The sequence below is a fragment of the Mastigoproctus giganteus genome, chromosome 9, assembly GCF_048544385.1.
Source record: "Mastigoproctus giganteus isolate SK-2022 chromosome 9, ASM4854438v1, whole genome shotgun sequence".
NCBI classification, from domain to species: domain Eukaryota; kingdom Metazoa; phylum Arthropoda; class Arachnida; order Uropygi; family Thelyphonidae; genus Mastigoproctus; species Mastigoproctus giganteus.
In genome coordinates, this window is record NC_143583.1 from 91564465 (window position 1) to 91588744 (window position 24280).

Genomic DNA, 24280 nt, shown 5'->3' on the forward strand with positions numbered 1-24280 from the left:
CGCGGTTCACTATAACGCTGTTCTTACATTATAACACGTATCTGACTATAACGCTGTCACAGATCACTATAACGCTCTTTTACAGATTGCATTTTTGGCATATTTAACGAAATTGTTTCATTTGATGGAGTCGATAGCTTGAAAATGAATAGCAAAATGGCATTAAAACGATTCCCACGCCGACTTGAGAAATTTTCCCACACTCAGTGACTTGTTACGTAGTTCCGAGATCAACATTTTAAAAAATGATCAAGTATATTGCTTGTAATATTTGCGTTATATGCATTTATCCGAAGTCTAGTCATCACTCAGTACCGTATTAGCCATCATGCGAAACGGACAGTTTACTTGAACATTGTATCGTAATTAATGCAACCAACGCAGTTACATTTTTGAAGAGTTAATAATGGCCGATACGAATGAAATAGCAACGTCTGAGTGCAGTACGAAGACTATAAATGTAAGAAAAAGACTGAATTTCAAAATTAAATTAGACGTTTTGAAGCGAATCAATTCTGGTCAACGACAAGCGGATGTGTGCCATAATTTAGGACTTGCAACTTTAACTGTAAGAACAATTATATAAAAAAAATAAAGAATCAATTTTAGCAGCGGGAAAGATAGCTGTTCCACTGCAAGCAACTAGATTGAAATGGAAAGACTTTAACTAATTTTATTGAAGATAATATCCAATGCAGAATTCAGTTAAAGTTAAATATTAAAAGAGAGAGAGAGAGGGATATTAGCCAATATGATAATCTGAAGAAAACTTACTTAAAAAAAAAAAAAAAAAATGTGGAACCATTTAAAACTAGTAAGGGCTGGTTGAATAGATTTAAAATCCAGGGAGAAGTCGCACGTGCAGAAGGAGCCAAAACTTTCAAAAAAGAACTTTTTAAAATTATTGAAGAGGGCTATTATGTATTATACTTCTCAAGTTTTTAACATAGATGAAGTAGGACTTTTGTCGAAACGAATGCCTAAAAGAAGTTTCATATTGAAAGAAGAAAAAAACATGCCAGGTTTCAAAGTGGTGAAGGATCGGTTGACTTTATTGTTGGGTGGTGACGTTGCGGGGGATTTAAAATTAATACCTCTTTTAGTTTATTTGGAAGAGGGCCAAAGTTCAACCCAAAATCGACACATTTTCCATGATTAAATTCATCAATTAAATTAAATCAATTTAGATGAATTAAATTCATGATTTTAATTGGAATTTTAAGTTTAATTTTGATACGTAAGTAGTTACCACATAATTATATATGTATGTAACGCAGAATATTTTATATGTACAAATATTTGAATATTAAATATTTTAACCGACATTTGTGCATCTTTTCACTACCGTTTATTATTGATTAGGAAATATCCTATGGAACCGACCGCAACTCACAAATACATATGTTACCTTATGGGACGCGGCGCTCGCTTAGTGCAGATTCACTTAGCGCTCTGTTTTTACGGAACGAATTATCAGCGTTAAGCGGGGGTCACCTGTACCTTTAAAAAATACTCCATAAGGATTACAAATTGGATGAACAATGAAGTTTCCAGATTACTTGAGCAGAAAAAGATGGCATGGAAAAGTTAGAGGAATAAAAAGTACTGAAGCCTAAAACAGCTACAAATTGATCTGTAATAGTACCACAGAAAAGGTTAGGCTGGCAAAGGCAGATTATGAGAAATTTCTGGCAAAGAGTGGGGATAAGGAATTCTTCACATATATAAAAATGCAAAGAATACGACAAATCAAAGCAGACCATTGTGTAATGGATGTGGGATAGTATTAGATACCAAGCTGATGTTGCAGATGAACTCAAGTTACTTTCATTCGATATTTACAGAAGAAAAACTTTTATATCAATGGGAAATTACGGGAGTGAAGTAAAAACATGTAATTAGTGATACTGAAATTTCACGTGATTATTTAATGAAAAAACTTTCGAGCCTACAGGCAAGTAAGGCTGCTGGGGTTTATGGCATATACCCTATGATTTTAAAGGAGGCAGGCAAGTGAGTGGCAATTGAACCATTAAGGCTAATTATGAGATTATCACTGGACTCAGAATAGTTTCCATTGGATTCGAAAAGTGACAATTTAATGCCAATACGTAAAGTGGTTTTGAGAGTGTAGTGGGAAATTACAGACCTGTCAGTCAAACTTCAGCAGTAGGGAAAATCATGGAGGCAATGATCAAGGGTGGAATTCAGGATCATTTAGACAGAAATGTAATTCTGAAGGATACACAGCATGGTTTTGCAAAGGGAAAATCATATTTAACAAATCTGGTTAGCTATTTTGACAGGGTCACTCATGAGCTGGATTTAGGGAATAATTTTGACATTGTTTATTTAGATTTCAGCAAAGCATTTGACTCAATCCCACATGAGTGGTTACTTTATTAGCTGGAACAGGTTGGAATCACACGGAAAATCCTTAGATGGACAGCAGGATGACTTCAGGGCAGGAAGCGGAGGGTTGTGATCAATGATTATTCTTATTTTTATTTTATTTTAATTAATAATAAGATACACAACAGATAACCATTTACAGTGTATCTGAGAGCAGAACAATGAACAGAGCTGGTAACAATAATACCAATCCAACAGTAAGGTAAACATTGATATAGATTCAAACGTTAAAATCATATGTACAAAAGATGTTTGCATTAAGTTAAGTTACCGGTAAAACAAATAATAATAATAAACTATAATAATTAGATGAGATGCTAGTCACTTTGCAGTTCAAGAGAAGAGACAAAGTTGTGGATGGAGTTCATCACTGATTGGTAATTGTCAAAAAAGTCAATGAGAGTCATTTGCCGATTCTGTTCAGTGGACCGAACTTCATAAAGTCAGTGGTAGCAGAGTCAAGGCAAAACAGCGTAAGATTCCTGACTTGTCTGCAAGGAGCACTGAAGTTGATTTTACTAAGGATATCAGATGCTTCATAAGTTCCAGAGATTACTTTGTCTAGATGGGTGATGTCAGCAATATTCTTCTAGTTGCCAGCACTCAACGTTCAACATAACACACACACACACACACACACAAATTTTGCACACCAACACTTATATTCATACTTGCCATCTTTGGCAAATTTGCTTTTCAGACGCTACTGCAGTACACAGGAAACCCTGGAGACCGTCACAAAAAACAAGAATACCTTAAATACTCTTCTAGTGCACAGAGGCCTCAGATGAAAGTAATCACACAGCGATTCATAGTATACTGATTGGGTTAATGTAAGAAGTGGAGTTCCCCAAGGACCAGTATTGAGACCACTGTTGTTTTTGATTTTCTTAAATGGCATCGATGAAGGGATAGCAGGCATGATGTCTAAATTTCAGATGATGTAAAGATCGGTAGAGTAATTAATGATCACTGCCAAGCAGAGCTTCTTCAGAGCGACCTAGATTGATTTCAGGGATGGCCAGAAAAGTGGCAGCTATGCTTTAATTCAGAAAAATGCAAGGTTACTCCTGGAGAACAGCAACCCCAAAATAACTTATACACTCTGTGGAGTTGAACTAAAGTCAGTAGTGAAAGAAAGGGACTTGGGAGTTACAATACGGTCACACATGAAGTTCTCTGAGCATTGAAGAGAGGTTGCAAGGAAGGCCCACTGTGTCCTATCGATGATACTGTAGTGTGGAGACCACACCTAAAAAAAGAAGATAGAGCTTCTTGAAAGGGTCCAAAGATGGGTAACTCACCTGGTGGGATCGGCAAAAGGGCATCCATATGAGGAAAGACAAAATATGTGGGTTGCACAGCTTGGAAACTAGGCACCTTAAAGGCTCTGAGAGGCAAAAGTAAAATGAATGATTACGATATTTTCACAATTATAAAACCAGGGGCCATAAATTCAAGTTACAGGGAAGAGATGTTTAGACTGGATTGCAGGAAGTTTTATTTTAGCCAGAGAATTATAAATTACTGGAACAAGTTACCTACATGGGTGGTTGAGGCTGATAGTTAGGGAAAATTCAAAGGTCAGCTGGATAGTTACCTATGGGAAGAGGGAAATGCGTAGGTTGGCTATTTCCTTTTCTTTTATTAATTATTTATTTTATTTAATTTTATTATTATTTTACTCTTTTTTTTTTTCTTTCTTTTCTTTTCTTTTTTTTTTTTTTGGTTGGTGCAGCGTAAGCCTTAGGCTTCCTTGCACCATATAGTCATTACCAGCGCTTTTTTCGTAAAAAAAATAGGTACCGGCACTCTTCCTTTGCTATCAGGAAAATTTGAAAATTAAAAGGACATGAAAAGTAGTATTCTAAAAAATTATTTCCTCATATTGTTACTTTAGTAGAATTGTTTTTGGAATAAGAACAACAAATTAGGTATATTAACACAGTTTATTAAGCATACATTTATTATTAAAGTACATAAAAAAATAAGTAAAATGTGTAAAAAATAATACGTAAAAATTAGTAAAAAAAATTTCATAATAAAGTTTTTATAAGGACTATTCTGAGTTCTCATCCGACACACTATGCCGACTTCTTTTCATCAGTTTGTGTCTGTTGCTGAATGATGTTTCTGAAGCAGCCACGAATAGATATATTTGCTGGATCAAAGCATGTCACTGGTGGGCTTACAATTTTAAGAAATAACAGTGAAGAAACTGTTTTTGTCATCAACGAAGCTCTGGTCGGGATGACGATCAGATTCATTTGTGAAAATCCTCGTTCACATTCACTTGATGAAATTGGTATCGTACTCAAGAGTGTTCATCAAATGCTCTTAAAACTGTCTTTACAATTAGGTATTCTCGAAATCCACAAATTGTATCTCTTTCATTTAACTGAAACCTAATTGATAATTTTCTAACTTCATTCTCACCAAATGCCAACATTTCATGTTTAGAAGGTTTAATACTTTCATTGTCCTCATTTTCCTTCTCTCGTCATCGATATTGTCATTAGTTTTTAAACAGTAGTCATTCAACTGTTTAAAAACTTTTGACTGTTTAAAATTTTTACGCAGTTGTCATTCAGTTATTCAGCTACTGTGACCATGTAACCAGAGATAGGGAAAATTTACAGAAAAATGTGGATAATGCACGCACTTCTGCAAAGCAACAGATGATTATTTGTCAGGGTAAAAGTAAATCAACCTCTCCTAATTCTCGAATGGGGCACTTACAGTTGATTCACAGCGGTGTCCAACCTACAGCGGGTGCAGCAAGTGAATACAGCATTTTAAATTTTGCTAATAATCAAAAAAATTTTCTCATTAAATGTTTTGTTTAGTAAATATAATCGTGTATTGTACTTAATAAAATTTTTCATATTTTCAATTTTAGGTGTATCATTATTTTTATTTATTCACCTTATATTCATTTTAGGCAGTGATCCTTTCATATAAATTTTCTAAAGTGAGCATTTAAAGGCAAAAGTAAGGTTTTTTTTGAAAAACAAAAGAAAGTCATATTTTTATAATTTTAATAAAATCTAAAAAATAAATTAGTGACAGATTTGTTACACATAAAAGTATTAGGAATTTGCATTTTTTTTATATAGCCTCAAAATGAAAAACTAACACGAAAACAGAAACTTCCTTTTACATGCAACAAGGTATGGAAAATGTAACACACTAATTTTTCTCAAATCACTCAGTCCGGCCCCCCACCCCACCGAAAGAAATCTAACTTTGAATATGGCCCCTGTACGGGAAAAGGTTGGACACCACTGCAGTAGGTGGGCCAGAGCCCACTGGGAATACCCCTTGATCTGCTTACAGTTGACCAGCACGACTTCTCCATATGTGGGATAGGTGGTTGGGTAGGCTTTACCAGGTACTCCTAAGTTGTAGAATGGTAATTCCTTTAGCTCTCTCAATTCTTGCTTAGCAGCAGCACTAATTTCCTAAACTGCCTGAAGGCCAGAAGTGCGTACTCAGTTAAGTCTCTCCTAAGCCATTCGTTATATGAATATTTTCTTTGCTCAACGGAAACTATTTTAAATGTAATTTTCAAGGGAAATTTTTAAAAAATCTGCTATAAAAGGAGTTCGTTAAACAGATGTCCGACTGAGTAATTTATAAATCTAAAAATGGTTATAAAGTTTTATATTGAAAATATCTTAACAGATAGTGAAAAATGCAAATTTAGTTAAATAACTTTAAGCTTTGAACAGTAGGTAAACATGTGAAAAAAGTTATGGAATATTACAAATTTCGAAGCGTACTGCATCCAAATGTCACAAGTCACTGTTAATAAAGGTGCTGGTATGCCATACCATTTCGTACAGTCAAAAAAACAAAAAAAAAAAAACACTGGTCATTACCATTACTAACCCTACTTGAGAACAAGCAATACTTCTCTCTAGCGCAGCAACAATGTTTTAATAATTTTTAAAAAAGTGGTTGCATCTAGTACAGGAAGGTGTCAAATGAAAGCTCTAATTGTGATAGATCTGCCAAAAATTATGGAACTTTCAAAAGCTCAAACCAGGTTATTAAAATTAAAGTTTTAAGCAGCTTGTGCATGCTACACCTGCCAAACCTAGTTTCACAGCATATTTTCACAAAATAATGTCACAATATGCACTTTGGATGCACATCCTGTATGATTCATCCACAGTGAAATAGCAAGTTGAAAGCTGACACAATTTTTATGATTCAAAACTTTTAACACTAAACAAAACGAAAAAAAAAAGTTAATGCCATCATTGGTGGATAAGGGCGTAGATCAAGCAGTGAGAGCAATTGGGAGCATCAACAAAACTGTTACTACAGGCTTGGTTGGTTGGTTTGGGTATTTTACAGGCACATCAGCTGCTATAGCTAATAGTGCATCATGTTCCACAGGCACTCACAATTTTTGTAGGCTTCCGAAAATACGTGCATATGCTTATCCTACCAAAGGAATGCCATTATTATAGATTACACAAATATCTGACAGCTACAGCCACAGTTTAAAAACAAAATATTCTTCACAACTGTTCATCAAGTGCCAGAATGCTTGTTGTTTGTTTGTTATTTGGTTTTTAGGCGCATTAGCAACTAAGGCCATATTGCTCCGGGAATATGCAGTGGTCATTCCCTTGACCTTTCCGCATCCTCCGTATTTGGTGGTGACGGGCTCGAACCCTGGTCTAATCAAGAAGCGTGTGCTACGCACTGCTGCTCCTTCCCACCTGGCTATGGAGGCACCTGCCAGAATGCAATGAAAATACATGTTTACACGTGTCACTCTCTTTTTCACTGCAGATATATCACCCACTTGATTCATAAAAAATAGGAATCTGATCTACTTCGTTCATTACTCACTTTGAATGAAATGCAATTTATACCTTTTCACTTTGGTTGTATATCCCGGATGATTCATCTAAAGTGCAAAATGTAAATTTGCCTTAAGGAAGGTGCATACAGGTGCACCCACAAGTTCTCATTAAGGCGGATAGAACTGTACTGACTGATTTCAAGAGGTGTGTTACTGATGATTTGTGTAATTACTGAGAGCCTACACCCTCTAGTAACACACAGGAAGACCATGGAAGCTCATTCCACATCACCAATAAAACAGTACTTAGATAAGTAGTATGACAATCTCATCAGACATCCAAGCATAAGCCAAACATCAACTGCAATCAGCAGTCTTGCTTTGCTTGGTGTGGCAAATGCTGTTCATAGGGCAGTGGAAACTGTTTCTATAGAGTGATGAATCCCACTTACAGCCTGTTCCAATCAGAGTACAGAGAAGGGCAACAAGATTAGTGAATGGAACAAAGGGGTGCTCTTACGAAGAAAGGCTTAAGTTTTGCAAATTACAGTGTCTGGAGACTAGGCACCAGCGAGGTGATCTGATAGAGGTGTATAAAGCCTTGAATGGTTTAAGCATGCTCAATGCTGATGGGATTCTTCCTCTAGCTCAGAAAAATCACCTGAGAGGGCATAAATTCAAATTGAGGAAAGACAGATGTAGGATAGATGTGCGGAAATTTGCCTTTAGCCAGCGGGTGGTTGGTTGGTTGGTGGAACAGACTGCCATCCCTTGTGGTGGAGGTTGATAGCCTAAATAAGTTTAAGGCTCAGCTGGACAGGTATTTTGAACGAACAGAGGGGTGAAGTGGAAGTGGGTTTTTTTTTTTTTTTTTTGGCTGATGCTGTATAAGCTTGCTTTCTTGCATCAAATGCCTCTACTAATGCTAATAAGAACTCATGGGAACCATGAACACAGATGGATGGGTGCAGAGCATGTTTGGAGAATATTTTCTGCCAGACTGCATTGTGCCAACAAAGTTCAGAGGAGCTGGGAACCATGAAACGCTGACACTTTACCTTAACATTCTGGACAATTTCATGCTCTCATGAAATGTTATACTGTTACAAAGATGTGGCAATTCTTGGGTATTGACTTGTTTGTTTCAACAAGTTAATGCCCCATGCCATGAGCCAATGCTATTCGAGAATGGTTCATGGGTATGAATATGCAAAAGTTGGATTGGCATGCTCAGAGTCCCTATTTGAACCCTATGGAACGAACTAGAACAATTATCAATGGAAGGGAAGCAAGGATAGATCAAAATTATTTTATTTTTAATTTACACACTTTTTTTTTGGCATATTTTCATAACATCACTAAAGAATATATGAAATATTTAACCCAAGGGGCTCACATCTGAATATGGGGGAGTATGGGGCTTGGCACACCCTGAGCTCGATATCACCATTCTTCTCTTCTTTGGTGATTCCCTTCTACTTCCGACTCTCTCTCTCTCTCTCTCTCTCTCTCTCTCTCTCTCGGGATAAATCATAATTTTTTTTTTTTTTTTTTTTTTGGCTGGGGCAGCATAAGCCTCAGGCTTCCTTACACCATATATGGCTATTAATAATAATAAATGTTAAGTATTAAATTTCCATAGATAAAAATTTACAAATTAATGAAATTAGCATTAGCATTAGTAGAGGCATTTGATGCAAGAAAGCAAGCTTATGCAGCATCAGCCAAAAAAAAAAAAAAAAAAAAACCACTTCCACTTCACCCCTCTGTTCGTTCAAAATACCTGTCCAGCTGAGCCTTAAACTTATTTAGGCTATCAACCTCCACCACAAGGGATGGCAGTCTGTTCCACCAACCAACCACCCGCTGGCTAAAGGCAAATTTCCGCACGTCTATCCTACATCTGTCTTTCCTCAATTTGAATTTATGCCCTCTCAGGTGATTTTTCTGAGCTAGAGGAAGAATGCCATCAGCATTGAGCATGCTTAAACCATTCAAGGCTTTATACACCTCTATCAGATCACCTCGCTGGTGCCTAGTCTCCAGACACTGTAATTTGCAAAACTTAAGCCTTTCTTTGTAAGAGCACCCCTTTGTTCCATTCACTAATCTTGTTGCCCTTCTCTGTACTCGTTCCAGCAGCTCTACATCCTTCTTGAAATGAGGCCTCCAGACCTATATACAGTACTCTAGGTGTGGCCTGACCATCGCCTTATACAATGGAATAATCACCTCCTTATCCCTGCTGGAAAAATTCCTGTATATCATTGACAAGACACTATGAGCTACTCTTGCAGCCCGTCTGCACTGCTCAGAGAACTTCATATCTGCCTGCACAACCACCCCCAAGTCCCTTTCATTCTCTACCACTGTCAGTGTAGTACCACAGAGTTGATACGTTGCTCTGGGGTTGCTGTTTCCCATGTGTAGTACTTTACATATGTCAATGTTAAACTTCATTTGCCACCTCTCAGCCCATCTGCTCAACCTTTCCAGATCCTGTTGCAGCAGCATAGTGTCAGTAGTGTCCTTGACAACCCTGCCAACCTTTGTATCATCTACAAACTTGGACATTAAGCTTGATATACCATCATCAATATCATTTATAAATACAGAAAACAATAATGGACCCAACACTGAGCCCTGAGGGACTCCACTAATAACATTAGTCCACAATGAGCAGTGTCCATTGATTACCACTCTCTGTCTTCTCCCCCTCAACCACCCCTTTATTCATAGCAGCAATTTGCCTCCAATGTCACACTGCTCCAATTTGTGTAGCAGTCTTCCATGTGCAACAGTATCAAAAGCCTTTCTAAGATCCAAGTATATAATATCAAAGTTATTCCCTGCATCCAGTTCTTTTGTGACTGCATCATAGTATCCAATCAAGTTGGTCAGGCAAGACTTCCCCTTAACAAAACCATGCTGTGTCTGAGCTATAACTGAAGTCTTGTCTAAATGATCCTGCAGTGCTTCTTTAACCAGTGCCTCCATTAATTTTCCTGGAACAGAAGTTAAGCTCACAGGTCTATAATTACTTGTGTCAGCCTTTGATCCTCCTTTGTGAATTGGGGTCACATTTGCACATTTCCAGTCTATGGGTACCTCCCCTGAGTCCAAGGAAGCTCTCATAATTATGGCTAAGGGTTTGCTTACCTCCTTTGCTGCCTCCTTTAATATAACTGGATAGATCCCATCCACCCCGGGTGCCTTTCTTGTGTTTATGTGTTTCTTGTCTTCCGCTTAACCATCCATAGCAGTAACTTGCCCTTAATGCTGCACTCTTCCAGTTTGTACAGCAGTCTTTTATGTGCAACAGTATAAAAAGCCTTCCAGAAATCTAAAAATTATATTTTTTTACATCCAGTTCCTTGGTCAATGCATGATAGTAACCTATCAGATTGGTTGCACAAGAAAGCTCCTTGACAAATTCATGCTGTGACTGCAGTATAATTTCATGCCTGTCTAAATGGTCCTGCAATAATAGGTCCAAATTATCCTGCAAATTAGACTAATTAGGCAAATGTTCTTACTTTTGTTGTGAATTTTATTAATAAATCATTCAATATCATAATATACTTCTCTGTTGCGGCGCCTCCGTAGCCAGGTGGGAAGGAGCAGCAGTGCATAGCACACGCTTCTTGATTAGACCGGGGTTCGAGCCAGTCACCACCAAATACGGAGAATGCGGAAAGGTCAGGGAATGACCACCGCATATCCCGGAGCAATATGGCCTTAGTTGCTAATGCTCCTAAAAACCAAATAACAAACAACAAACAAAACTTCTCTGTTAAATGATTTTCTTAAGATCATTTACAGGTTACTATAATGATTACTGTGATTTTACTTGAATTAACTGAACGTCTGACAACAAATGAAGGGAGAATTCCCCTCCATTACACATAAATAAATAATTTTTTGTTTATGCTCTAGGATGACCACAGGGTCAGAGGAATTTACATACTTTGCAGATAGCTCTGTGCTTTGAAATGGACCAAATTAGCTAGTCAACTTGGAAGAAATCATAAAAATAGATCACTGTAAACAAGAAAGGTGGGAAAGATAAGTAAGTACTTGTAATACTGTGAAGTTGCAAAAACTTTCAATTCATTAGTTGTAGTAGCATTAAATGATGCAAGAAAGCAAGCTTACATAGCAACAGCCAAAAAAAAAAAAAAAATTCACCCCTCCAAGAATTTGTCTAGTTCTACCTTGAATTTATTCATTCAACCCATCCACTTCCACAACAACAGATGGAAGCCTGTTCCAATAATCAACCACATGCTGGCTGAAGGCAAACTTCTGCACACATATCCTGCAATCATCCTTCCTCAACTTAAATTTATGCCCTCTCATGTGCGTAGTCTCAGCAAGTAGAAGAATGCTATTAACATTCAACTTACTCAATCCAGCCAAGGCCTTAACACCCCAATCAGATCTCCCTGTGGGTGCCTGGTCTTGAGACACTACAATTTGTAGAACTGAAGCCTTTGTAGGTAAGAGCACCTGTTCTAGCAGATCTACATCCTTCCTAAGGCGAGGCCTCCAAACCTCTATGCAGTACTCAAGCTGCAGCCTAACCATAGCCTTATACAAAGGGATAATCACCTCTATCCCTGCTAGCAAAATTCCTGTACATCATTGACAAAATCCCAAAATCCACCAGCTACTCCCAGGCCTTCTTCATTCTCCACTATCCTTAGTGTAGTACTACACAGCTGACAAGTTACTGTGGGGTTACTGCTATCCATGTGCAGTACCTTGCATTTGTCGATGTTAAACTTCAACTGCTATTTCTTAGCCCATCAACCCTTTCCTAGATCTTGTTGCAGTAGCTCACCCTGATGTCTGTCATTAACCACCCTGCCTTTGTATCATCTTCAAACTTGTACATTAAGCTTGACATACCTTTATCAATATATATATATATATATATATATATATATATATATATATATACTGAAAACAACAATGGATCCAACAGTGAACCGTGGAGAACTTCATTAATAATAACAGACCATGAAGAGTGGTGCCCTTGATAACCACTCTCTGTCTTCTTCCGCTTAACCATCCATAGCAGTAACTTGCCCTTAATGCTGCACTGTTCCAGTTTGTACAGCAGTCTTTTATGTGCAACAGTATAAAAAGCCTTCCAGAAATCTAAAAATTATATTTTTTTTACATCCAGTTCCTTGGTCACTGCATGATAGTAACCTATCAGATTGGTTGCACAAGAAAGCTCCTTGACAAATTCATGCTGTGACTGCAGTATAATTTCATGCCTGTCTAAATGGTCCTGCAATAATAGGTCCAAATTATCCTGCAATTAAGCAATAATAATAAAATAAAAATAAAAAAATAATGGAGAAATCAAAAAAGTTAAAAATAGACTGTTGCAAACACAAAATGGGAAGAGCATGAGAAAAAACATGAAAGCAACATCCACTTTATCAAGAATTTGTGGTTTTTAATTCTTCAAAAAATTCAACAAGTAATGAAAAAAAAATAATAATAAATAAAAAATAAATAACAAAAATCATGTGTGGATAATCTGACCATGAATAATTGAGAGTATACTGCAAGATATTATTTATCTATTTATTTGTTATTCTAGACAGGATTAGATGTAATTGCATATTGTGGTCATTGTAGTCATTAGTGCATATTACACAAATATTACAAGCAATGTTGCATATTTATTAACTTTATAATTTTTTTCGAATGCTGATCTCAGAACCACATAACAAGTCAGCGTATTGAATTAAATTAGCATGGGATAATATTTCGCCGAACACGGGAAACGTTTTCATTAAATAAACCAAAATTAAATCTATCACAAAACTTTGTATGGGATTGTGGGTTGCTAATCATGGAAAAGATTTCACTATAGATGGCATTATTGTGTTGTGTTGTTTGCAAAAAGAATGTTCCATGCAAGAAAAAATTTTCTAAGTAGTCACTTTTAATCAAGCCATGTACTTCAAAAGAATAGAAAAGTGATTTTTCAAAGGATTTGTGTCTCGCCCTGGTAAGCAGCAATAACTCTTTCAATAAGTTAAACAATCGAGCCTTCAAGCAATTTTTTAAAAAATATTGTATAAATCAAAATATTACAGATGAATCTACCCTGGGAAAGAATTACCTTAATACTATTTATGATGACATTATTTGTGAAATTCATCAAGATATTAGAGAAAACTACATTTGGAAGTCCATGAACGAAACTACAGATGTTTGTGGTTGATATACTGCACATTTTATATGTAGAAAATTAGACACAGAACCATCACAGCCTCCAGGGTATGTCTGCCAGGGGCAAAGGCTGATGACGTTGTAGAGTGAATATCATCTTTTAAGGGCACAAAGGATGATATTGTTGTACACGTTGGCACTAATGATATTAAGAGTTGGAGACCAGCAGAATTACTTAACAAGTACAGGTCACTGTTGAAAATAGGGTTGAATTTGAAAATGTCTGCAATTCTGCCCAGACAGGATAGGAAGGAGAATATGATGAAAGCCTTGTTGATCAATTCGGCCCTGAAAAGATTGTGCAAGGCTCAAGGGGTAGAATTTTTTTCAGCCTGGTCTGTACTTGTTAACAGGAGAGACTGCTTCTACAGGGATGGGATACACTTAAATAGAAAGGGTGCAAGAATATTTGCTGATGCTACCGAGGCAGTGTTAGGTGGGTCGGAAAACTGCTAGCTTGGGGGGGGGATACAAGGCCTAATAGATTAACAGTAGCCATTGGCAGAGTTGAAAGTGATTCTCACACTGCTTCTATTGGAATGAGCAGCAGCCTGAAAAACAAGATGCAGGGTATTTCAGAGACTGCTGGGAGTCAATGAGGTACAGGTAAACACATGGGTTGCATTAGGGTAGCTAAGAATAGGAACAGATGCATGTATACTTGCATGAAGACCAATGCTAGGAGTATGTAAATGTAAATAAATTTGTTGAATTTTAGGTATTGCTCAAAACATGAAAGGCAGATATTGTTGGGTATCAGAGACGTTTTGTCACACAGATATAAGGAATGCAGAACTGAAATTTGGGGAGTAATGTGTACAGGCAGGATAGACAGGACAGGAAGGGAGAAGGGGGTTATGCTATTAGTTAAGAAACACATAAAATCCAAGGAAGTGAAGCCAGTCGACATCGCTGGACAGTGCAGTGTCGAGTCAGTTTGGTGTGACATAAGCATTGGGAGATCAAAATTGAGAGCAGAAGTGTGTTATAGGCCTAATAACTCTGATGAGTATAATAAGAAACTGTACAGGGAAATAGAGTGGGCCAGTAAATCAGAGAGTCTTATAATGGGGGATTTTAATTTCCCAGATATTGACTAGAATTTGTGGGTTGGTCACTCACACACTAGCAAGGCTTTTGTGGATTTATTGGATGGTTGTTTTCTACATCAGCATTTTTGGGAGGAAACTAGAGGGAGTAATACTCTTGATCTGATTAACAGTAGTGATTCTTCATGCATTAACAATCTGCAGATAAAGGAACCACTAGGTGGCAGTGATCACAGTGTGCTGAAGTGAGATTTACTTAAAGAGGTAACTACCATCAGGGGTAAAGGGAAGGGTTTTTGCTTTCGTAAAGGCGACTATGGTGGTCTGAGACAGTATTTAAATTCTATACGGTGGGACCAACTGATGATGTTACCAACAGCAAATTCAAAATGGGAAGCATTCAAAGAATTTAACTTGGAAGCTACAAGGCTTTACATACCAACTAAGAAATATTGTTCAAGGTTTAGGCCTAAATGAGTGTCAATGAGACATTCATTTAGGCCTAAACCTTGAACAATATTTCTCAGTTGGTATGTAAAGCCTAGTAGCTTCCAAGTTAAATTCTTTGAATGCTTCCCATTTTGAATTTGCTGTTGGTAACATCATAAGTTGACATATCTTTATCAATATATATATATAAAATGCATGGGATACATATAAATTAGCTGGATATCATCATTCTTCTCTTTCTTGGTGATTCCTTTATACTTCTCTCTCTCTCTCTCTCTCTCTCTCTCTCTCTCTCTCTCTCTCTCAGGGGGTAACTCGGGGAATTTTTTTTTTTTTTTTTTTTTGGCTGGTGCAGCATAAGCCTCAGGCTTCCTTGTACCATATGGCTAATAATAATAATAATAATAATAATAATAATAATAATTAATGGGTGACATGGAAGCCTATGATATATATATATAAAAGCTGGTCTGTAACCAAGTCACAAAGGAGATTAGGCAGGCAAACGCAGATTATGAGAAATCCTTGGCAAAGGATGCAAAGAAAAACAACAAAGAGTTCTTTATCTACGTAAACTTTAGAAGGAAAGGGATCAATCAGATTGGTTCACTGGATATTGATGGTTCAACTGCTGATGATCCTGCTCAGGTGGCTAACAAACTAAATGAGTATTTTGCATCTACATTCACCCATGAGGAGTTATTCAGGGAGGGGAATGAGGTAAGTTAAACTCTGGCAGTGATTTAGATGATTTTGTAATAACTGAGAGGAAAGTGGAGGAGAAATTGTTGAAGATAAAACATAAAAATGCACCTGGGGTGGATGGGATCTATCCAGTTATATTAAAGGAGGCAGCAAAGGAAGTAAGCAAACCCTTAGCCATAATTATGAGAGCTTCTCTGGACTCAGGGGAGGTACCCATGGACTGGAGAGGCAAATGTGACCCCAATTCACAAAGGAGGATCAAAGGGCAACACAAGTAATTACAGACCTGTTAGTTTAACTTATGTTCCAGGAAAATTAATGGAGGTACTGGTTAAAGAAGCACTGCAAAATCATCTAGACAAGACTTCAGTTATAGCTCGGATACAGCATGGTTGGACCAATTTGATTGGATACTATGATGTGGTCACAATAGTTATTTGTTATTTTTGGTTTTTAGGAGAATTAGCAGCTAAGGCCATATTGCTCCGGGAAATGTGGTGGTCATTCCCTGACCTTTCTGCATCCTCCGTATTTGGTGGTGACGGGCTCGAACCCCGGTCTAATCAAGAAGCGTGTGCTACGAACTGCTGCTCCTTCCCACCTGGCTAGATGTGGTCACAAAGGAACTGGATGCAGTGAATAACTTTGATATCATATATTTGGATCTTAGAAAGGCTTTTGATACTGTTGCACATGGAAGACTGCTGAACAAATTGGAGCAGTTTGGCATGGAGGCAAATTGCTGCTATGGAAAAAGGGATGGTTGAGTGAGAGAAGACAGGGAGTGGTAATCAATGGACACTGCTCATCGTGAACAAATGTTATTAGTGGAGTCCCTCAGGGTTCAGTGTTGGGTCCATTGTTGTTTTCTATATTTATAAAGGATATTGATGATGGTATATCAAGCTTAATGTCCAAGTTTGCAGACGATACGAAGGTTGGCAGGGTTGTTAAGGACACTAATGACAGTAGACTGCTGCAACAGGATCTAGAAAAGTTGAGCAGATGGGGCTGAGAGGTGGCAAATGAAGTTTAACATTGACAAATGTAAAGTACTACATATGGGAAACAGCAACCCCAGAGTGACGTATCAACTCTGTGGTACTACACTGTCAGTGGTAGAAAACGAAAAGGACCTGGGGATAATTGTTCAGGCAGATATGAAGTTTTCTGAGCAGTGCAGACAGTCTGCAAGAGTAGCTAATAGTGTCTTGTCAATGATATACAGGAATTTTTCTAGCAGGGATAAGGAGGTGATTATCCCCTTGTATAAGGCCACACCTTGTTAGGCCACACCTTGAGTACTGTATACAGGTCTGGAGGCCTCATTTTAAGAAGGATGTAGAGCTGTTGGAACAAGTACAGAGAAGGGCAACAAAGTAGGAATGGAACAAAGGGTTGCTCTTACGAAGAAAGTCTTAAATTTTGCAAATTACAGTGTCTGGAGACTAGGCACCTGTGAGGTGATCTGATTGAGGTGTATAAAGCCTTGAATGGTTTGAGCATGCTCAATGCTCATGGGATTCTTCCTCTTGCTCAGAATAATCTGAGAGGGCATAAATTCAAATTGAGGAAAGGCAGATGTAGCATAGATGTGCAGAAGTTTGCCTTTAGCCAGCAGGTAGTTGGTTGGCGGAACAGACTTTCATCCTTTATTGTGGAAGTTGATAGCCTAAATAAATTTAAGACTGAGCTGGGCAGATATTTGGAACGAACGGAAGGGTGAAATGGGAGTGTTTTTTTTTTTTTTTTTTGGCTGATGCTGCATAAGCTTGCTTTTTTGCATCATAAGCCTCTACTAATGCTAATATTTACTTTCTTGTAAGGCCCTTGAAAAAGTGAATTACTCTACAATAGCAAGATTTTGTAATAATGATTCTTTGCAGTTATTATGGCCAGAATCGACCCATAGTGAAGGAGTCTGCATTTTGATTAGTGACGCTGTTTCTGCGTTACAAGTTTTCTATCTCAATCTGATCAATGTTGCTTGCTTAGCTTACGTAGTTTGGCAGAGGCAATTTGGGAGAATTTTGGTGAAATTAAAAAACTTATTTCTGGTGTAAAAAAGATTCTGTCAAAAGCGCCTTTGAGAATAGCAACTTATAGAAATTTTCACAAGATGAGGAATATAGTTACAAGTGGCATCGTTTTATGCTAAAAATTTGATTCTATAAAAGAATTTGTTGATGCCTTAGATACTATGCATTCAACAAATATTGTAAAGCTAGTGCATTCAGCACTAGTGCAAAGGCAATGCTTTGTGATTCTTTGGCTAGAAAAACATTTATTGTTCAATTCAGATCCATTTCATCTGGTTATCTAGTTGTATAACTGAACTTTAAACGTGGGGATTTTCTTTGAGTGGTGCAAATGGAGACACAGAAAAAATTTAATTGCAAATTTCAACTGTGTCTGGAGGCACAGGAGAAGAAATAAAAAGAAAATACAATAATGTTTTAGAAAATAACTCAGGATTTCACACTTTATATGGAAAATAGATACATTTATAAATGGGAAAAGAAATTAACTTTCATTTCATGCAGAGGCTTCAAAAGCTCATTTTTAAATACAACCTAGTCACTTCCATAAGTAGAAAGGTCATTCTCTGTGTATAAAATGATCTTGGACAATAAATGGCACAAAATTACATGGACCATTTTGAGAAATATATTATTATGCATTGTAACAAAAATTATTCAAGGTGCGAATTTGAAAGGGAAAACTTTAAAGAAAGATGTTAAAACTTTTCATAAACAGTTTTATTACTTTAACATGATGAATACAAAATTGTGGTTCAATTTATTGTAATAAATGTAAAAGCTGTAGTGCACCTATTAGCATTTTTGTGCATATAATCCAATGTATAATTATTACTTAGGACATTGAAGTAAGCCAAGCTAATATAATTCATGCACCACAAATAAATGGAATAAATTTTAACAACCATTATCCACAATGAAGATGGCATACAAGAAAAATCACATGGTAAATACTTACTAATGGCTGGGGCAATCCCACCAACAGAATTGGGACCAGGAATATGACCAGCTACAGCTGCTGCTTGAGCTGCTGCTGCTGCCTGTGCTGTAGCAGCTTGCTGTTGCATCTGTCGATGGCATTGGCGGAGGTCGAAAACCTAATAATTTTTAAAAAATTATGAAAAATACAAATCTTTAACAACTAATCAACCATAACTCTAATATGCAGATAACCAAATACCTTTGCACTGCTCAAATTTCTAAAAAGCTATGGTTTTTTTTTGGGGGGGGATTAAAATATGTACAGGTAATTCTTGCATAACGTGGTAGTTAGGTTCCTATAAAATCTTGTGTAGTACGAAACCATGTTATACGGGACTAAGAACCAGTACAAAAAGGGGGTCACATTCCAAAAGTTAACAAAAATACACCATTCTAGATTGTGTACTTTCTGCTCTCTTTAAAAAATTAGCAATCTGGGTTTGTTTGCTTTTGCTTGATAGATCTTTGTAAATTTCGTCGTATGGAACTAAGCATTTTTGAAGCTCCCTTTTGAACTTTCGGCTCCCTTCAGCCAAAGAATCTGCATTCAAAAAACAAGATTCTAAATGCTCGGCTAGCTTTATACTTTCCCATATGCTTTTTAGTGTAAAATTTGGAAGTTCAGAATTTTTATCTGCACTATCATCCTCTGAATGGATTTGGTTTACCTCCAATGCTATTTCCACCAAATCCTCTTCACCAGCCTCTTTTTCTACCAGTAATTCTTGAACGTCTTCAGTAATCATAACTATTTTTATTTTTTGGACCATCGAGCAACTAAGGCCACATTGCTCTGCATATATTGTCTATAAATTGCACGTGTCCCGAGGTTGATTTTCTGTTTTGCCAGATGAAAAAACCATGCTGCCCATGCCTGAGACCGACTAACTCAGCCACATTGTGAAAAAGACCCATAAAAATTCCTCCCATCATCGACAGTATTCGAACTCAGGTCTTTTCCACCCAGTGTGGGAAGGATGGCAATTCTACCAACTGTACTATCCATATGGTCTTCAGTAGTCATATCATCAAAACCTTCCCCTCCTACCGACTTAACAATCGCACCGATTCTGTTTTCTGTTGGTTCGCCCATATTTTCTGAAAGAACTGACTCGGGCCATACATTTTTCCAACACACATTTAATGTTGACGGTTTACTTCTTTGAGTGACAAAGCTATGAAAAGTCGATACAGTCCACAACTGAAAAATGTTTCCATGCCTCCATCACGTTAATAGATTCGAAATCAATTTTTTACAAAATCCACTGTAACGATTTTCTGATGTAACGAGTTTTAAAAGTAGATATAGTGCCTTGATCTAATGGCTGAATTAAAGAAGTTGTAATAGGTGGCAGAAACATTACTTTAACGTTTGAATGACTTAAATCTTTTGGACGACCTGGTGCATTATCCAATAGTAATATAACTTTAAAATCTAGTTTTTCCCACAAGTGCAACAAGCACAAGTTCAACAGCACAGAACCTAACAAGGGGAGTTCCCAATAATTTTTTTTTTTTGCATAACTACTAGCGAGTCAACAGCATGGATTCACGAAAAAGAATGGAAATGTTGAAAAATTACATACAACATAATAGCGCCGACCGGGCTAGCTGGGTGGGTAAAGTACCTGCCTAGCAACCCAAAGGTCGTGGGTTCGAATCCCGCCTCGGGCTTGGATCAAAGTACCGCAAAAAACCTTGGGAGGTGCATTATGGCCACAGAAGCCGATGCGCCAACAACTACCAAAAAAAAAAAAAAAAACCCATAATAGCAGAGTTTCCCCACACAAAAGTTAAAAAATACCATGGTATGCAAGGTTTTCCGCATTTCTCCAACTGTGTTAGAGCGAAACTGTGCTATATGAGTACCATGTTGTGCGAGGATTGCTGCAATTTATCAATTGTGTTAGAGCGAAACCGCATTGTAGAAGTACCATGTTATATGGGGGTTGCCTGTAGTTCTCTAAATGCAAAAAGTTTATTTTCCACTTAATTTCTATTTCATTCATTCTAGAATCCAAAATGTTTTTGGTCTTTTATCAATCTCAGATAAAACTATACATACCACACTTAAGATGCAATAGGTACATATTTTTTTTCATAATGCAAGTTGACATACAGAGTAGGAGTCTAACTAAAATTTAAATATTTACAGCTTAGCCATTTCAAATTTTTCCATTAAAATGCTAATAGAGACGACAACACAGCTGGATAGTGATAAGTCACTCACACAAAGTAGACAGTAAATGCTTCACATTTTTAGTTGATTAAATGTTTTCAGTAAAATGATGATTTCGCACACTATCAAATATACCTGTATGTGTATATCTAAAACTGCGTGAATCCTATTACTGAAAATTAAATATTACCGTAGCGGCAATATTCTTAAAAAAAAAAAAAAAAAATTAATAACAAAATTTCTATCCTATCTCAGAGGTTTATAATAATGTAGTTAAAAAATGTTGTACTGATGAAGTCTCCCTTACAGATGGGGGGGGGGGGGTATCAAAACAGGTAATTTTGTTTTGTTACCGGAGCTAACTCTTTATGAAAATGCACAGGTTCTAACGTTGGTAGGTGGTGATATCTGTTTCTCAGCCTCCTGGTAAGTATTCTTCATTTTATATAGCTACAATTTTTTTCTATTTGCACTCTTGAGTAGATAGAGGAATTCTCTCCACAATTAGAACATTTTTGTGATTCTGCAGAGCAGTCTGTATAGGTGTGTTCCTTAGACCTATATGAAGTACAGATGGCAACTCCCTACAGACAGACTATCTGGAGTTAAACTTCTGAAACTTAAAGCATCTTACTGGATTCAGAATATAGGGTCTGATTTTACAGTTCAATCAGACCACTTTAACAGATAAAGGCAAATTAGGAGTAACAAAAGTAGAATTATAATATGTGTTGAGACAAGCACTCCATCTCTTTCAGTCATTATTCTTTTTGCACGGATTATGTTTGATCTTGGAACTCATGATTAATTTCTTCAGCTACATAAAGTAAATCTCATTTGACAATTACATCTAAAAGTACCACAAGGTGTACTTTAGTGGGAATTCTGCCAAAAGTAAATATTTTTAATGGGCATTCTGAATGTCAGAGTTGGTATTGGCATTAGCCATATAGTGCAAGGTACTCGGAAGCTTTTGCTGCACTGAAAAAAAGGGGGAAAAAAAAAAAAAAAAAAGAAGCAGATAATAAAATACAAATTCATATGCACTTCCTTCCTCACATATGTAACTATCCAGCTAACCTTTGAATTTCCTCAGACTACCAACTTCGACTACCTGCAGAGGCAACTTGTTGCAGTAATCAACAACTTGTTGGCTAAAAGAAAACTTCCTACAATCTCGTCTAAACCTTTTCCCTTATAATTTGAATTTATGGTTCCTAATTCTGGAATGCTTTATAACAGTGAAAATTCCAATATTCATTAATCCCTCTCAGAGGCTTGTAAACCTCAATCAGATCCCCCTCTAAGGTGCCTGGTTGTCAAGCTTTGTAACCCACATAACTGAAGTCTTTTCTCATATGGTGCCCCTTTGCAGATCTCAACCATGCCAGTTGCCCATCTTTGGACCATTTCAAGATGCTCAATGTCTTTTTTTCAAATGAGGTCTCCATACTCAGTATTCCAAATGCAGTCTTACAATTGCCTTATAAAGTGGGATTATGACCACCCAATCTCTACAGCATAATGTTCAAAAAATCATCGATAAGGCATCATGGGATTTCTTGGCTATCTGTTTACACTGCTCGGAGAACTTCATATCTGCCTGTGTCGTAATTCTCAGATCCCTTTCATCCTCTACCATTTTTAATTCAACCCCACAAGTGTACAAATTATTTTGGGATTGCTGTTCCCCAAGTTCAAGACCTTGCATTTTGCTGCATTAAAACATATCCTGAACTTTTCTGAATATTCTTGAAACCATTCAAGTCACTCTGAAGGATTAATAGCTTGGCACTGATCATATTAACAGCTCTCCCCATCTTTACGTCATGTGCAAATTTTGACATAATGCTCCTATCCCTACGTCGATGTCATTTGCAGAAATCAGACACAACAGTGGCCCAAGAACCAATCTTCGGAGTTCTGCCATTTCAACAAGCAAGTCACCTGACTGTAGTCTGTGGCCCATCTGAGGAGGTACAGAAACAGTCTGTTCATTTTGTAACAAAAGGGTGATAACTTGCTTAAAGGACTGTTGTTTAATGAATGCTGAATGAAGAAATGAGGTACTGCACTGCTGGTAGTGCATATTTTCTGTTCTTTTGCACTGGATGTTTTAGAATGTTCCCTGTCCTTTTGATCAGGATCAAGAGATCCAGGTGGTACTGAACTAGTACAGTCCATATCTGTTTCTTTTGGCTCTGAGGGGTTAACTTTTGATCCAAATTTCCAACCCTGCCAGGGGAACACAGGAGCAGTGCCAAAAGGTGACCAAGTGGCTAGGTTAGTTTGATTAGTACTATCAGAAAAAGAAACAGAAACGTGAATTTCCTTTTCTGGGCTATTACGTCTTGTAGTGCAAAAGAGCTACTCCAATATATAGATAAGAAAAATAGTATTTTGGAACAAAAAAAGAATCTATTTGCTGAAAAAGCTCTTTAGAGATAACTTTCTGAGAAGCACACCCTATATTCCTTGGCTCCAGAACACTTGATACCTGAGGCCAATTTTCTAATATAACTAAATGTATTGCCCATTTATGGACCTTTTCAAGAAGCTTGAACTCCATACGAGGACAAAACATTCCAAGTGCTGTCTTAGAACTGGCTTATGCAGTGGGATTATAGCAACCCATCTGCACAAGCAAATGGTGAAGAAATCTTTGATAGGACAGCTTGGCTCTCCTTAAGCTAAATATGAGAAGAGCCAATCAACAATGGCTTTTAAGTGTATATCATTAATGCACATAAAATGTTTAAGATGCTTAAGATACTGACATGTTTCATCTGTAAATGAAAAAAAAATAAATAAATAAAATAAAATAATAATAACAACACCTGCATATTTTAAAATAAAAACATATCTGTATATAGGAATCCCTCAATCAGCATGATTAATTGGTTCCGCAAAAATGGCAAGGTATACGAAATCGCTCTAATCGAAGTTAATAATCAATACAAAATAGCCTAATTCGTTCCAAGACCTACAATATACCAATCAATATTTTTAAAAATACATTTTTTATGGCAATTTAGTGTACAGTAGTATAAAAGCAAAGGATAATTATAAATATTTGCAGTACAGCAATCAAAAGTTTACTGAAATTAAAAAATTACAATATATAACTCACTTTATTTGTAAAATATTTCAAAAGGCTGGTTTGCACAGACTTTTCTTTCTTCCTTTCATCATAAATATGCTTGTATGGATACACATCTTTTTCAATGTTCCTGCGAATTTGCATACTGTGCTCGATATCTGGGTCTGCATCCATGATTAGTTGCTTCAAATTTTCAGCTGCGCAAAATATTCCTTGAAGTTCTTTTAATGTCAACTTCTTTTCTTGATCATTTCTTCCTCATAAATTTCCACTTCGTCATATGCTCATTGT

The 24280-nt window shown here is 36.9% G+C and overlaps 1 protein-coding gene across 2 annotated transcripts in view; it reads right to left on the reverse strand.

Annotated features, from left to right (window-relative positions):
- Med (Smad/Smad4 homolog Medea) overlaps positions 1-24280 on the reverse strand; it is a 235207-nt gene that overhangs the window by 23026 nt on the left and 187901 nt on the right. For both annotated transcript variants that reach the window (XM_090381912.1, XM_090381911.1), the window contains exon 13: positions 18688-18826. In XM_090381912.1, the coding sequence (XP_090238038.1) occupies positions 18688-18826 (139 nt within the window). The remainder of the gene's footprint in view (positions 1-18687; positions 18827-24280) is intronic.